This window comes from Chelonoidis abingdonii, chromosome 8, assembly GCF_003597395.2.
Source record: "Chelonoidis abingdonii isolate Lonesome George chromosome 8, CheloAbing_2.0, whole genome shotgun sequence".
Lineage (NCBI taxonomy): Eukaryota > Metazoa > Chordata > Testudines > Testudinidae > Chelonoidis > Chelonoidis abingdonii.
In genome coordinates this window covers 37,341,203-37,357,090 of record NC_133776.1, presented here as the reverse complement: position 1 = coordinate 37,357,090, position 15,888 = coordinate 37,341,203, and the positions used below count along the sequence as shown (strand labels likewise).

Here is a 15,888-nt window from a genome sequence, read left to right as displayed (position 1 = left end):
CACGTTTGAAGAATTCTAACTACACTTTGAGTTATATAAACAATAACCAATTTTAAAATGCTAGCTAGAAACAATGGAGATTAAATGGAAAAAGGGATATCATATTATAATTAAGAAAAATACATATGAGCTTTTGATTGCACAGGAAATCATTCTCAGGTATTCCACTTCTGCTCACTGCCACTTGCAGGATTTAATTAAGACATTCCAGTGTCCTTTGAATTGCCCAAAGGTTCAAACACTCTGGCTGGACTGGATACTATAGCAGCTGTGCAATCAAAGAACATTGGCTTCAACTGTATCATGAAAAAAAATTGCTTAAGAAAAGTAAAATGCTTTTGACACAAGGGCTACTCCACAAACCATGTAGCCAGTCTTTTTTCTTCCCTAATTTATATCTCTGTTATACTGCCAGTGAAAAGAGAATTGATGTCAGTAGAAAATATTGCCAGATACCAAATAACAGAGTAAACTCCGAGGAGAAGATTCTACTGATAAGGACAAATGTACAATGTCATAACTCATGTAGCTGTGATGGAGGGACCAACATTAAATTTCTCCATAACTACAGGGAAGTAACCTAACTCTATTTTATCAAATGCTTTTAGCATTGTTTATATGCTCCAAAGCCTTAGGACTCCAGATTATCAGGAGAGATGTACAAAATAGCCAATAAGTAGCCTCCATGTGCCACTAGAATTTGTCAAGTGACCGCAGAGTCACTGTGGGCTGGGGGAAGATTCCTCTCTTTCTGTTCCTCACGCAGTCAGTTACTCTAGCACAGTGGTTCTCAACCAGGGTATACGTATCCCTGGGGACACAAAGAGGTCTTCTGGAGGTACGTCAATTCATCTAGCTATTTGCCTAGTTTTATAACAGGCTACAGAAAAAGCACGAGCAAAGTCAGTACAAACTAAAAGACAATGACTTGTTTATACTGGTCTATACACTATACACTGAAATGTAAGTACAATATTTGTATTCCAATTGATTTATTTTATAATTACATGGTAAAAATGAGAAAGCAAGCACACCTTTGTATTTTTAGGTCTGATTTTGTAAGCAAGTAGTTTTTAAGTGAGGCGAAACCTGGGGTACACAAGACAAATCAGACTCCTGAAAGGGGTACAGAAGTCTGGAAAGGTTGAGAGCCACTGCTCTAGCAACTGGGGCCTTAAAAAGCATCCAAGCTAGAAGAGTAAGGTGGAGATGTCAGTCCAAACATACTGATGGACTTTCACTGCAGATTAAAAAGAAAAGGCATGTAAGTAGTTCAAACAAAATATAAAAATATCAATACAAACAGGTAACTGCTGTGGAATTAGATGTTGCACCTTTACACAGAGTTTCAGGGTACTGAGAAGCTCTTGTTGTTATGTACAGCCAGTTGTAACCAAACACAGAATAAAGCAGATTTCGTGCAAGCCACAACTGCATGAAAACTACCCATGTGAATGAACAAAATAGGCAATTGTGTATGCAAATAGATTCTTACATCAGCAATCACACACTTGGAATAAACCTCTTTACAGCCTATTTTGCTACTTTTCATATTTTGTGTGTGCAGTTAGAAAATCTGGTCACCTTAAGGCAAGTTATAATGGGGCTTATGTATATACATTGAGAAGAGAATTATGTGGCTTTTTGCTTGCCAGATCATACTGGTATCTTGGTTATTAGGGCTTAATAAAAGCTGAAGAATTGCTTTTGGAGCAAGCATTATGAATATCACAGCTCTAGTTAACTAACTTCAGTCTTAAACTTTGCTAGATAGATTTATTTTATGAGGCACACTTGCGAGTGAGAGAGTCCCTAATCACAGAAAGTATCTAAAGGTGTTTCAGAATGACAGCTGACATTGAACAAAATGTGAGTTAACTCAAAGAAAGGGACGGATCATAAAACACTCATAAAATTCAGGAATTTAGCATTTGAATAACAATTTATTGACTCTCTACTGATCATTGCTTGTGTACTAGAAGCCTCCTTTATGGAAAAGTCCTAGATAACTAAAAATGAATTAAAACTTTAATATTGTTCTATACAAAATACTCTGAAAATCAATAGCATTTAATAAATAATGAGATCCTTTGTTAACTTTTTAAACATTTCTATATAATTTTTTAGTATGGATTTCATTAGCTATTACATTGTAATTACACTGGTTCTACGGGTTAAAATATCTGTAGAAAGGTCATAATTGAATATTAAACTTGGTTTGCCATTTCTTAAGGGTTGGCTAAGATACTGTGGAGGGATGACAGGTTTCAGAGCAACAGCCGTGTTAGTCTGAATCTGCAAAATGAACAGGAGTACTTGTGGCACCTTAGAGACTAACAAATTTATCTGAGCATAAGGTTTCATGGTCTGCTCCAGGCATGCATCAGTTCCACCTGATCAAGTGGGCTGTAGCACATGAAAGCTTATGCTCAAATAAATTTGTTAGTCTCTAAGGTGCCACAAATACTCCTGTTCTTCTTGTGGAGGGATGGCTCACCTGTGTGGTCAGAGATACAGGACCGGTTCCTCAACTAGTATAAGTCAGCATAGTTTCATTAGCTTCAGAGCAGCTACGCCAGTTTATACCAGCTGAGAATCTGGTCCCAAACCTTGCAAGGTGTTAAGAGATTCACACTATGGGATCTCATATAAGAAATCTGTGTAGGTAGAGAGGTTGGAAGCAAAAATTAATCGGAGTGAGTAAAGTTTCCTCACATCTCTTAAATAGAGACCAGACATACATCTACAAATCTTGGCAGGTTTGGTAGGAATATGAGAATGGAAGGCTGATGTTTCACACTGTAATTCTAATGTATAGTGTAATTACAGTCACCTGAAAAAATCTACAGTGCACCAAATGAGACCAATGCCAGAGAGAAATCCTGGCACAAACCTGAGTGAGCAATTCTGTTACTACATAAAGTAATCAGAGTTCCATTTGCACGAATGACAACATAACACATATGCAATTGTCATATTTTGGCTGAGTGGATGAATATGTAAAAATCACACTGCGGCCATCTGTAATTGCTTTAAATTATAATAACTCAAAAGGGAAAATTTCCACAATAAAGTGGGAGCACAGTTAATGCCAGAAAATAAATAAGCGGAAAATACATTTTCAACCCACGATTTTTGCAATTTATCATAGTCAAAACACTTTTTGTGTAGTGTGATGTGTGTCTTGTGGAAATATCTATTTTCAAGCTACAAAATTAGAAATAGATTTTACTGGATCAAATTCTTTGTTATATCAGTGTTTGTTACACTTCATTGTTCTTATACCACTGTGAGGCTAGAGTATGGTAACAGATTTACTCTGGATTTACACTAGCATAAATGCCAGCAGAACGTGACCTAATGAATCAAATTCAACCCTGGCATAACACCAGTGCTGTCAATGTGTTTATGGATGTAGTGAACTTGGACTAATGTGTTTCTGCTACACAGTGTCATCTGCCATCTTCTCGTTAATCACTGAGAAGTTTAAGAAGAGCCAATAATTAGACCACAGCATATTTCCCAGTGGAAAAGAAGTCTGTAGTTTCGAGACTACAAAGTGAGATGGCCAGAGCACTGTCATTCCTGGAGCAGACCAAGATTAGAAACTGTATTGAGATTCTTCATTGATAAAAACACTCAGTGAGGGCAGGCTGAATGTGACTCGGGTCCAGATCCTTAAAGGTATTTAGATGCCTATCTCCCTGTTTAGACACTTAACTCCATCATTTAGGCACCACTGACATTTTCAAAGCAGCCTTCAGCTACCACCTAAGTCCTATAGGTACCTAAGTTTCCCCAGGTCAGCATTTGGATGTTGTCCCACAGCTAATGAGCAGCTTGGAACTCTAAAACAAACCAAAGACTTGGAAGCCCTACAGTAGGGTTCTCAAATTAAGCAGGGGAGCCTATCTCACCTGTAGGTCCTGTTCCTGTGGGTGTGGTCAGACCATGCCTAACACCTGTGAGCTGCCAGCCCCCTCATAAGGAGGGCCAGAGACAGGCAAGCAATAGGTGGAGGGGCAGCAGACTGCCTTATTGATCAGAAGACATTTGGGGGGCAAAGGGAAACACAGAGAGAACACAGCAGCAGTGAGAGATGTTTTTGGTTGCTAGGGCATGGACTACCTAAGTGGCTGACCTGACTTAGATGCCTAATTCCAGGAGAGGGTTTGTGGCTGAGGATCCTGAGGCACTTAAGCCCCCTCTCCTGGGTTTGAAAATTAACTGCCTGAACCAGAAAGGTGCCAAGAGATTTCACATCCCTTAGCTCGATGGGAGTGAGGGTTTAGGGATGCTGATGAAGGGCTCGATCATGTCTGCTAGGTTCTGGCCCACAATGGGGTTATTGAAGAGTAGTGTTGCTCTGGTGGGAGTTCTTGATCGAGGCACCATGCTTCTCAAGCTATCCAATCCACTGGAGCAATGCAGCTCCTGCACATGTTTCCCCCTGTGACCAGCCAGCTCTGCCTCTGCCCCTCCCCATGCCTGCAGTGAGTAGTCTCTGTGCAAAGGAATGTCAGTTTCTTCTCCTGCCACACTAGTGGAACAGCAGCAAGAATGATCTAGGCAGGGGAAAGTTAATAAAAAAACACCTAGGTTTGGCTCCTAGCCTGCATATAGTTCCATTGTACCTTCCCTTATATGCTGAAATTGTTCTGCCAAACCAACGGACAACTGTTCATGTAATTTTGATGAATGGTCCTTTAGCTATATAAAGCTGATAAATATTGATGTGCATCCTTGAACTGGGTACAGTACAGCAGAACAAATTATCTTCCTTTTCCTTGAACAAGTAAACCCCTCTCCTTACTTTATTGGAGATCAACCAAACTATCTGCCAATAAAAATATAAATGAGTGCTTCTAATAGCTCTGCTTTGTTGTTCTTCTGCCTCCCTCCACACCTCTATAATTATAGAGTCACCACTTCCATCTGCCCTGGAGGTGGCAACAGTGCCTTCTTGTGCTCCACAGCTCCAAGTCAGATAGGAGTACACCAATTCCATATCCATCATGTGCATTACAACTACCCCTGATTATCATTGACAGTCCCTCAACTAGTTCTGAAACACAGTGGCAGGGCAGGAGTTATACAAGAAAAGTGCTTCTACCTCTAGCAAACCTTACTCCTTTGACCAGGGTTCCATTCCCGACTCGGTGCATATACTACAATCACAATGAGGAGCAGTGGTTGAGGTGCTACTGGACCCCACTGAGCAGTGCTCTCTGGACAGCAAAAAACTGAGAAGTAGGACAAAGTTGAGGAGGAGAGACCAAAACAGAAAAGGAGGAAGAAAGGAATCAAAGAAAAATAGAGACGGAGGCGAGGGAGAACAATACAGGAAGGGAGAAAACCAGGGTAGAAGGCAGGAATCCAGGTGTCACAAGGTGACTGGCCCTTTAAGGGGAGATGTGGCCAGCCCTACCTCTGGGAGCAGATCCTAGAAAGGCACTGAGAATGGTACTGTCAGGGAGTCAGCTTGGGTGCTGAGTGCTCTAACCCAGGGACAGAAAGACTCCTAAAGCTCAGAAAGGGGCTAAGAACAGGGCCCAGAGGATGGGCTGAAGATAAGCTGCTGAAGGGCAAAGAACCTTTTTGTTTGTTGGGACCTTTCAGTTGGACTTTTATTACCCTAGAAAGGGTTACGTTTTGTTTGTGACTTGGCTGGAGGGCTAAGCGACATCTCCAGCACAGGCCTGTGGAAAGTGGAGGAGACATGTTGGAGAAGGAAACAGACAGAGAACATCTGCAGTGCCACACTTGTTCAGCAAAGGGGTACTCCAGGACTGGCATGCCCCCATGACACCTGGGAAGAGGAGAAGGCAACAAAGAAAGCAGGGAGAAGTCCCAAAGAAAAGATGTGGAAGTGAGAGAGAGTAGAATGCACAGATGCACTATGGAAAGAAAAGGGTCAGGAAGCAACCAGGAGAAGAGGTAGAGGTCATGGGGTGAGGGTTACCAGAGATGGAACACAACAACAAACACACTGTTGTCATTAATCATTACTGCAAAGATAAGCTAAATAAACCTGCAGCTTTCTAATGCCTACTGAGAATGCTAACAATGCAAGTGCTTCCAGGGCATTCTCCCCCTCTACCACCACCAAGACATAGGCACTGGGGATACTGGGAGCTTGTGCAACCCCCAGATCTTTGGCCAATGTTTCTCAAAACTCAACAAGTGTAATCGTAGGGCCAGAGTTCCAAGGCTCTTAAATCTGTATTTAGGCTCCTATAGCAGGAATTCAATTCCCATTTCAGAGAAGAATTAGCTTTGTAAAAGTCTCCTGAAAGAATTTTAACTTTTAAACCTCTCTTAGAATATTCAGCACAAAATCGCTCAGAGTGGGGCTGCTCCTGCATTATTGTCATAAATTGACATTGTTCTTGATGCTTTCTAGCAACTTCAGCACGTGTATGAGTGATAGATGCTACCACACTGGTATTTAATAGGAAAGTGACTGTAATTCATTTATGTAAATAAAGGGAAACGGGACAAAACAGAATTGATTAAAGTCACCAGGGTCAGCCAGGGGCATGGATGAAGTAGAAAGTATTAGTTTGAAGCTGAAAATGTGGCTCATAATAAAAATGCACGAATCCAAGAGCAGGGTGAGCTGTAAGATGTTGTTAGAAATGTTTTATAAAAATAATCAATACATACCTCACTGACCAAGCAAACGGCATACGGTATTTCCCCAGCTTGCTGCAGAACTGTTTGCTGGATTTTAACACTTTTTGAGCACACTAGGTAAAGAAAAATAAATACCATTAGTACCGTCATCACAGTTTTTGTTCTTAACAGGCTCATTGCAAGTTGAAACAAAGGTGCCTTATGTGTATCGGAAATGCAATTCAGGTGGTGTTTATCTGAAGGGTTAACAAAATCAGACCAGCGTGGTGAAGCGTCATCACAGGAGAAGTTTACTAGGGAAAAGTTGCACTCTGATGGAGGTCCGCAGGGGTTGGCACTGGGCATGGGAGGAGGTGAGAACAGGGTAACCAGGGATGCATTGTTTGAGTACATCCTCTGAGCAACCTCGGCTGGGGGGGTCAATTATGCAGCCCTTGAAGAAATTTAGTCTTCCCTTCCCTCTGGTGGAAGCCACTGGGAAAGGGAAGAAGTGGAAATACTACATGTTCTTCCTGCAAATTAATCCTTTCCATGGTACCAGAGCGCTCTTGTTTAAATTAACTAAATGGAAGATTGATATTCTGGGTCTCAGAGCTGGGATATCCTAGTGCAGACAACAGATGTCAACCTGGATTCTGCCATGCTTTATAATTTGTGCAATCCCATTACAATCAATGGGGTTTCATGAGGCCAAAGTCAAGGTAGAATTTAGCCCTTCAGTGTCTGAAAAGCATTTTGAGAGCATGTAAATTCAAGTAGCAGATCAACCATGGAGTTTAAAATTGTACAGGCAGACCAACAGAACTTTCCCAGTTCATTGAAATTAAATTTTCTGAAACCTATAAAGTGGGGACCTCATATCTGCTGTGGCACTCTGTGCAACACAATCATGTCCTAATCATTATGTAGAGTCAACATATCAGAGTGGGTGAATATCTCCTTGGCATACAGAGCCCTTCTTAAACCCCTGTGAGAAGGAAGGGCAAGTGTGAACTGGCCACACAGAGTATGTCTACATTGCAGCAGGGAGTTATGCCAGGACCATAATGTCCACACTGCTATTTTTAGAAGCTTGGTGCCAGCTGAGCTAGCGTGGATCTATCTACCCCAGCTGGGCATCACACCTCTCAGATGCAGTGTAGACATATACAAAGAAGCCTCTGCACCCTATGTGCACCATGAAAGTAGGCTGTACACCTGCCTGCTTGGGACTGTAGCAAGAGACTAGCTAGGATTTGGTGTCCCAAAATCACTTTATAATGGAAGCAGTCATCATTTTAGCCCATTGCAGCACTGGCAACGTAGTCATGCTGACTCCCTTTAGATTGGAGTGTGTGGATGGCTGGACCCAAACACCCACCTAATTCCCCCCTCAAAGAGTAGTTACTTATGGTCTGTATGGGGTTGGGGGCAGCGAATTTCACTGTCCTAGAGTAGCACCAGCACAAGTAATACACAACAAATGGATTCATAGATTATAATCACATCATCTTTCATCTATAATACAGGTTTATCAACTCAGTTCTACTGCCAGATGTCCTGATGCAAACTACATCTACTACATTAAGATTACTCCTGCATTACATGTTTAAGGGCTTCATCTTACTTCCATTGAAGTCAATAGGAATATCGCTACTGACTTCAATAGGAGTGGATCCTAAGTGAGTTTGTACGATTAAGCATCCATAAACTGGTAAGCCTTGCAAATATAGTGTGCAGTGTTTTCCACCAACAGGAACATTCACATTTACATGAACAATCAAAGAGGTAATTTATGTTTATATTGCATTACCTTATTAGAGTCTGGATTCTTAATGTAAGGTTCAGCACTGCTGGCAATATTTCCCATGAGCACCTTTTCTATTCTTGCCACCAAAACAATCTCAGAATGGGGGTTACTTATGGAGAAAAGAGCCTATAAATAAGAGAGAGTATAGTTAATAAGCATATAACAATTCTGTAATAAGTGGAGACATTATCAATGCCCCCAGTTGGTGGAAAGGAAGTTCCTGTTTGAGCCTAAGTGAACCTAAAAGGATTCTGTGTTGGTGGATCTTGCACTTTCTTCTAGTCCCCTTAATGGGGATGTTACACTAACAGACTCACCAGGACTTCACTTCCTTAGGCCTACTTAGGTTTATTTGTTTGGACTCACAGGGCCAAATACAGAAATGATGTGTAAATGTTAGATCTTTTACACAAACTGAAACCCTTTATGGTTCATTAGTCCCCCTTAGAGTTACTCACATACATATGTTCTTACACAGTTCAAAGCAACCACAGAGTCACATCACAATAAACAGTAAATACAACACACAGGAGTCACTGGCCAGCAATCTTCCTCCTCATTTTGCAGTCTTCACACAGAAAAGTGTGCCATGCTGCATCTCATCCAGTCAACCACCTTGTCAAACCAACTTGCTGTGAGTGCCCCCTGCCCCTCACACCTGGCACCAATCCCTGCAAAACGTATCTGGCCCATCCATATGTCCCACAACTCAAATTCTCTTTGTCTGATCATCTTGATGCTATCCAGTATCACTCCAGTTATGCTGTAAATTTGGGCGATCACCTTCTCATTAGTTGTGTGAGAGGTATAGCTAATGCTCAGCAATCACCTGTTATTCCAATTATAAGGCAGAAAGCCTCTTAATGTCCTGGCTCCTTAGTGCTGATGTGTCAAATGCATAAAGCGAGATGCTGAAGACAAGAGACTGCAGCAATTTCATTTTGCACTTCATGGTAATACATTTGCTTCTCCAAATGTGGCTGCATGTCACTAGGGCAGCAGGAGTGACTCCAATTTTATGTCAGACCTCTGAGTGATGTTCAGCATCCTTTGTGGTCAAGCTACCCAGGTATCTGAAGTGCTCAACACACTCCACTGTCTCCTCAAATCTGGGTAGAAATATCTTCAACTTTTCGACAGACGTAGTTGTCACCACCGTATTTGTCTTTCCATGTAATCTCTTTAGACCTAACAGTCTCTGCTTCCATCCCTACTCTTTCTAGCAATGTTTGAACCTCTTCTTCCGATGATCCAATCTGGTCAACATCATCAGCAAAGCATAAATGACTAATTTTTCATTCACCAAGGAGTACACCATCCTGTAGGTTTCCATCAGTGGCTCTTAAAATTTCTTCTAGATAACTATTGAAGAGGGTTGGGTATAGCATGCAGGCTTATCTGACACCTATCTTCAAGTCACTGAGTGGATGGAAGCAGCACTAAGGAAGTCTAACTGAATTTAAGGGGAAGTCTAATTAATGCCTCACTTTGGAATTTCTTTGGAATCCCAGAAAGGGTTCATGTTGACTGATTATCTGTTCTGTGACTTGTACATATATGTAAGAGGAGACTATTGAATATGATATTAGAGTGATATATTTTCATTACAACAAATCAGATAATTTGTATTTTTCATCATAATTCCCCTTTTGCAGTACATACAGAAGAATCTGTATTTCTGGATGCTAAAACAGCAGAGCTTATTTCAAACAAAAGTGTAGCTAAAACTGAAACTATTCACTGGAAAATATCAATTTTGAGGATTATATTTGATTCCCTAACTGGAAAATTTGAAATAAAAAAATTGTTTCAAATCAAATTGAAATGAAATTACATGTTTTGTTTCATTCTGATTTAATACATGAGTGTAATAGTATCTATAACTGAAATTATAAGGAAATTCTGGAGTCAGAATATGATACTTCATGTTGGAATTTGGCCCAACTATGAAGCCAAACATCCTTTTGCAAAAAGATGAATTACAGAACTTACTGAAGACATAGTCTCACTACCATACAATCTTAAGACCCAGTTCAGGAAAATCTCCCTAGTCAGGAAATCTCCCTAGCACATGCTTAAGTGCTTTCCTGAATCAAAGCCTAAAAACGGATGTATCATAAATTAATAACATGGAAAAGAAAACAGGTATGGAGAGTAATGGAGGACAAGAGTTACAATAACAAGACAGTGTCATAACTTAGAGAATAATGCAGGCATCTAGGTGAGTTTTTCAGTTGTGATTTTGTTTGGGAGAGGCCAATGATTGAGCCCAAAAAGTTAGCATAAAAATGGCTGCACACTTCATGGGTTTCTCTAGATAATAGATACTGATAGCTTCAAAGGAACCATTAGAACCCAGTTCAGGATTTTTACGGTGCATATGGAACACAAGTGCCATCAGTAGTGTGAACAATCCCATTTAAACATTAGTGAGACACGTCATGCATCAAGTACCTGTTTTGGATACTTCAACCATGTCTCTGGAAATCCCTTGACCAGTGGTTCTTCTGCTTCACTCGTGACCATTGTTTCAATATTGCCACTTTCCAAGGAAGATGAGGAACCTAAAACCATCTGTGTAACAAGCGTGTGGTTCAGATCCACATGAAAATCAGCAGAGATTTTCCTGTTGTCCCTGATATCAAACAGAGCCACGCTCACAAAAAAAGGCTCAATCTAGAGATAAAAATCAGAAACAACTTTGATTAAAATATAATACTATCAGAAGGCAAGAGGTTTAAAACCTATCAGTCCTACGTCCCACGTGCCAGACTGTGCAGATCCACCAGAGGATGTAGGATGCAAGAAATTTCTCCCACCCTTGCACCACTATGCAGGTGCAGTACATGTTCTTAGTCTTTGAACTCCAGGGCTGCAACCCTAGCTCTGCCTGCAGGGCTAGACTACCCAGAAAGGACTCGGAGAGGCAGAGCATAGTGATAGCTCTGCCTGCACCTCAAGCTAGCTAGCAGAGCTGGAATCACAAAGGGCAAAGCAAATGCAGCACCACTTTTGGAGGACATCACCGCACTCATGTTCTCCCTACAACCTAAGAGGCACTCTGCCTACCTCAAGAACAATATTTCCAGGAGCTCCTGCCAGGGGGCTTTGCCTTCATACCTTCCTACACCTGGCTAGTGGCTGCACTGCCTTGATCTCTCTCTTTATGGCATTCCTTCGCAAATGTGCATGCAGTAACAATAATAAAGAACTTTGTGGACACAACATTGCTGTTTTGTCACAAGTCTTGCAATATTTGGTGTTTGGTTTTTTTAAAGCCCCCAGCTCCTAGAATTCAGTGATCAGGTCAAAATCTCAGCTTTCATTTTTTAAAGAAGTGTCTAGCCTTCATGGCTGCACAGAAAAGCATGAAAACACGAACCCTGTGGTTCAAAAAACAGAATGCAAAGAAAAAGACCAAACATTTATTTCTTTGGATTTTTAAACCAGTTTCATGAGTCTGGGGAGCCTGACTCATGATTTCTGAAAACTTGGGTTTGACAGTACAGTTGGCATCTAAATCAGAAACGTGAATGAGAAATATGCAGATCAACAAGTTCACAGATAAGGGTTAAGGTATCAAGTGGATCCCTTGAGAAACACATTTCACAAATGTCCTGACACAGGAGGCTTGGCTGCAGTCATTACAGTTTACAGCTGCTTTGCATTGCTCTGTGGAACACGGAATCTGACCCTTACTGAAATTATGGATGCAGAGTGCATTAGTAGATAATCAGTTCTATGCTTTCATAATTCTGGACTGAATTATTGCATTTCCTTGCTACACCCATCATTACTTTACTTCCCCTACTGCTTTCATTCTGCTGTAAAAATATTGACCACTTATGCTGACTATGCACCCACTATAGTGGTGATCTGCAAATGAAAAATCAATCAATGTCTCATATGTAATGGATGGAAGCTGAATTGCCAGAACATGGATTTGATAAAATATTTGAAATTCTCCTACTTATAGCAGGAGTTAACAAGATCTAGGGGTTGTGCATTGATGGTTTAGGTTTTCTCTTTTTACAAGAATAAGAGAGGGAGGAGGATATTATAGATTAACTTTTGTGCCTCAATATTTATAGTGCTTTCATGGATTTATAAAGACTGTAAGCCCTTTAATCAATAAAATGAAAGTTCGTCTACTTTCATTTAGCTTACATACAGATCCAGTGCTATTTTCTATCTTAATGGAATAATAATCTTCCATAATCACAACAGATATACACATCTCCTCAAGTCAGAGTGAACTACTGGGTTACGGTCCCATTTTGTACAATGGAGGGAGCACATTAGCATTACAAAACACTGTGCTTTAGCTACATTGTTGCCCGCTCTACATTGATATCTATTTGTTGTGTGCTTATAAGACCTGATCCAAGGCCCATAGAAGTCAATGGGAGTCTTGATGCCAATGGGCTTTAGATCAGGGCCATAAAGCAGAGTGAAGAAAAGGCTGACCTAGATCTTCACAGATTGCTTTCTACTGCACTTAGCGCCACAAAGAATCAATACTTCCAAAATAGTCTATTGCTACATTCAATGTATTTATTAACTGCAGAATGTTGGTTTAAGAACTTCTTAAGTACATGATTAAAGCCTAATGCATATACACAGGAGAGGGAAGAGCAAGCTTGGAATATGGAAAAAAGAGCTTTCATCGCACCTTCTAATTGCAGCAGTAATACAGACTTAAGGAGTCCCATCCTTGAGGAAAAGGAATATGTATATGCAGAGAAATATACGTAGCTTACATTGGTTATAGGATCATTTTCGTTCTCAGTCACACAAGCCTGAAGATTCAAACTGAGGGATTTACAAGTTATCATGATCCTCTTTGCATCCTTTTCCTCAAAGGGTTTGATCACTGAATCTGTTCCTGGAAACTCCTTTTTCTGAAGATTTGAGGCCTAGAATAAACAATTTGGGCTGACTGATTATGTGTAGTATACACAAAGGAATCCAACATTATAAATAAGATGTCTATTTGCATCATCTACAACTGCAGTATCTGAACACCTCACAAACATTAATGATCCATCTCCACGTAACCCCTGTAAGGAAGGACAGTAATAATATTACAGATTAAGAGCTGAGGCAAAGAGGTTGCCTAAGGTCACATGGGGTGTCTGTGGCAGAGCTGAGAACTGAATTTACACCCCCTGAATTCCAGTTCAGCACCTTGGCGATCAATTTCTTGTAATTTGAAAAATGGAGACCAATTTGAATTGTTTATTTCTCTGTTTAGATGAATGTAGCCAAAACGCTACAGAATGTAACTCCAGACATCTGTGTAATAGATTTCAGACCTCTAGTCTATTGCCGGATAAATATATTTTGATATCACCATATTTTTCAGTTGACTTGAATGAGGGGTGTACTGACTTCAGTTTTAAGAAAAGTTTTTATTTCTCAACAAATAAAGGTGACTGTTTTTCCAGTCTTGTTCCCCATGAAATCACTGGCAAAACATCCATTCAATGAGAGAAGTAACAAGCCCTGAATCCTGAAGTTTAATATCTATTAAGCTTCTAAAGATGTTCAGATAAATTAAAACCAACCTGAACCTTCCAAATCCCCAACTAAGCTATTTAAGTAGCTTTGGTTAACTTTTCTTCCCATTGCTTATCTTTTCTGTATGCATCTTTGCAGTAAAAGCCAAAATAGGGAATAATCATGAAAAATGCTATTCTTGTAGTGTTTCCAGCCCATGAGGAAGTACCAGGAATCTTGAGATAGCCTGTTCTTGTGAGATTTTCAGTCCAGTTTGGGAGATTCAGGAGGTTGAGACATAGTTCAGAGAAGGAACTAAAACTTTGGTATTCTTATCCCAGCTGAATCAAGCTTTGGTCCCAGTACACTCATCTAAAAAGCAGATCAGCTATAAATAATGCTACATAATCAACAAATCAGCAGCAACCATCACCAAGATGGGTACCTCAAACACTGTTTGCGGGGAGGAGATGCAGCATTCCAAATAGTGTTCAACAGAGATGTGAAATTCTGTTGCATAGGCAAGTACCCAACCTACCTGATGACCTCTAAACAACCCTGTTGTTTTTTGGTACCCAAGTCAGTTTGGGCCTCTCTATCTTGAATATCATTAGAAACTAAAACAGAGAATTCTCACTTACAGTTATATCAGGATCTAGGGAGAACAGATTTAGTCGTTCCACATTTCGAGAAGCTTTCACTGTTTCTTCTGTTTCCATGATGTACTGTGGCAATAATTAATAAGTTAGTCTTCTATATACAGACATTTTTTCCAGATACAGTTGGTAAAACTTAGAAAAATTATTGATGCTTCATTTATAACAATAATACTTTTTATTTTGATAGTAGCTATCATCTGAGGAGCCCAAAGTGTCTTAAACTTTTATTAAACCTCACAGCATCCCTGTCAGGTAGATGCATTTTATCTCAGTTTTACAGATAGGTAAACTAAGGTATGGAGAGCTTAAGCAGCTTGCCCAAGCATCACAGTGATGGGCCAGGAATAGAACCCAAACTTCTAACTATCAGTCTCCTGTGCCAATAGGTGCTGAATAATTTATCTGAAAACAAAACAGACATTTGGATTCCATTTTTCCAAACACATGAATTCACTGATACTTTAATATTATTTTGGAAATTTCAGGTCAATCTGTTTCATAAGTAAGACCTGGATCAAATTTTACCCTCGGATTCATGTGCCACTCGTAACTGAAATCACTGGGGAGTTAGACACGCATATATTTGGGCAGACTTTGGTCCTTTATACATATCATATTATCATCTACTTTATATAAGTTTGTCATGGTGATGTACATTAGATAATAGATCAGATAGACAATTATAAGCCAGTTGCATTCATTTAAAATAGCTCAACATAATATTTTTATCACAGCTTTTTAGCCATTTGTTACCGTAAATAACCAAAAAGTAGCTGCCATTCACTTTCTGTGTGTGTGTGTTTGTTTGTCTGTTTTTAAATTAGCTCATCTTTATGGAGATGTCTATGCCACGGGCTCAAGAGAAAAAACAACAACACATACTCCTTTCTCCCCAACACTACTAGCAACTTTCAGTGAAATTAGACAAGATAACCAGCAGTACACAGCCAGTTTCCTTGGAACTCTGCAGGCAATGTAGGAAATCTTGCCTCCTTGAGAGCAAAGGTTCCCAATGCAGTGATGCTGAATAGAGAAGAGAATGAATACTTCTTGAATACATTGACTTCAAAGGAGCTATGCTGAATTACTTTAGGGGAGAATATGGCCCCAAAACTGTTAGCGTTACTTATGGTTGAAAGCTATTTTGTTTCAGATAAAACTCCCACGAGCTCTAATAGAAAATAACAGAACCACTTCCTCTTTTGCTTTGTCATGACCTTAAAACACAAAATGACATGTGCTGGGTTTTTAAATTTCTCTTTACATTAGTAATCATGTTAGGAATTGTTTGGTACATGTGACCCA

The 15,888-nt window shown here is 40.1% G+C and overlaps 1 protein-coding gene across 10 annotated transcripts in view; it reads right to left on the bottom strand.

Moving 5' to 3' along the window:
* DOCK10 (dedicator of cytokinesis 10) overlaps positions 1-15,888 on the bottom strand; it is a 241,168-nt gene that overhangs the window by 89,184 nt on the left and 136,096 nt on the right. For all 10 annotated transcript variants that reach the window (XM_075068541.1, XM_075068543.1, XM_075068534.1 and 7 more), the window contains exons 10-14: positions 14,566-14,649; positions 13,186-13,341; positions 10,880-11,101; positions 8,429-8,551; positions 6,667-6,749 (exon numbers count right to left, since the gene is read on the bottom strand). In XM_075068541.1, coding sequence (XP_074924642.1) covers positions 6,667-6,749; positions 8,429-8,551; positions 10,880-11,101; positions 13,186-13,341; positions 14,566-14,649 — 668 coding nt within the window. The remainder of the gene's footprint in view (positions 1-6,666; positions 6,750-8,428; positions 8,552-10,879; positions 11,102-13,185; positions 13,342-14,565; positions 14,650-15,888) is intronic.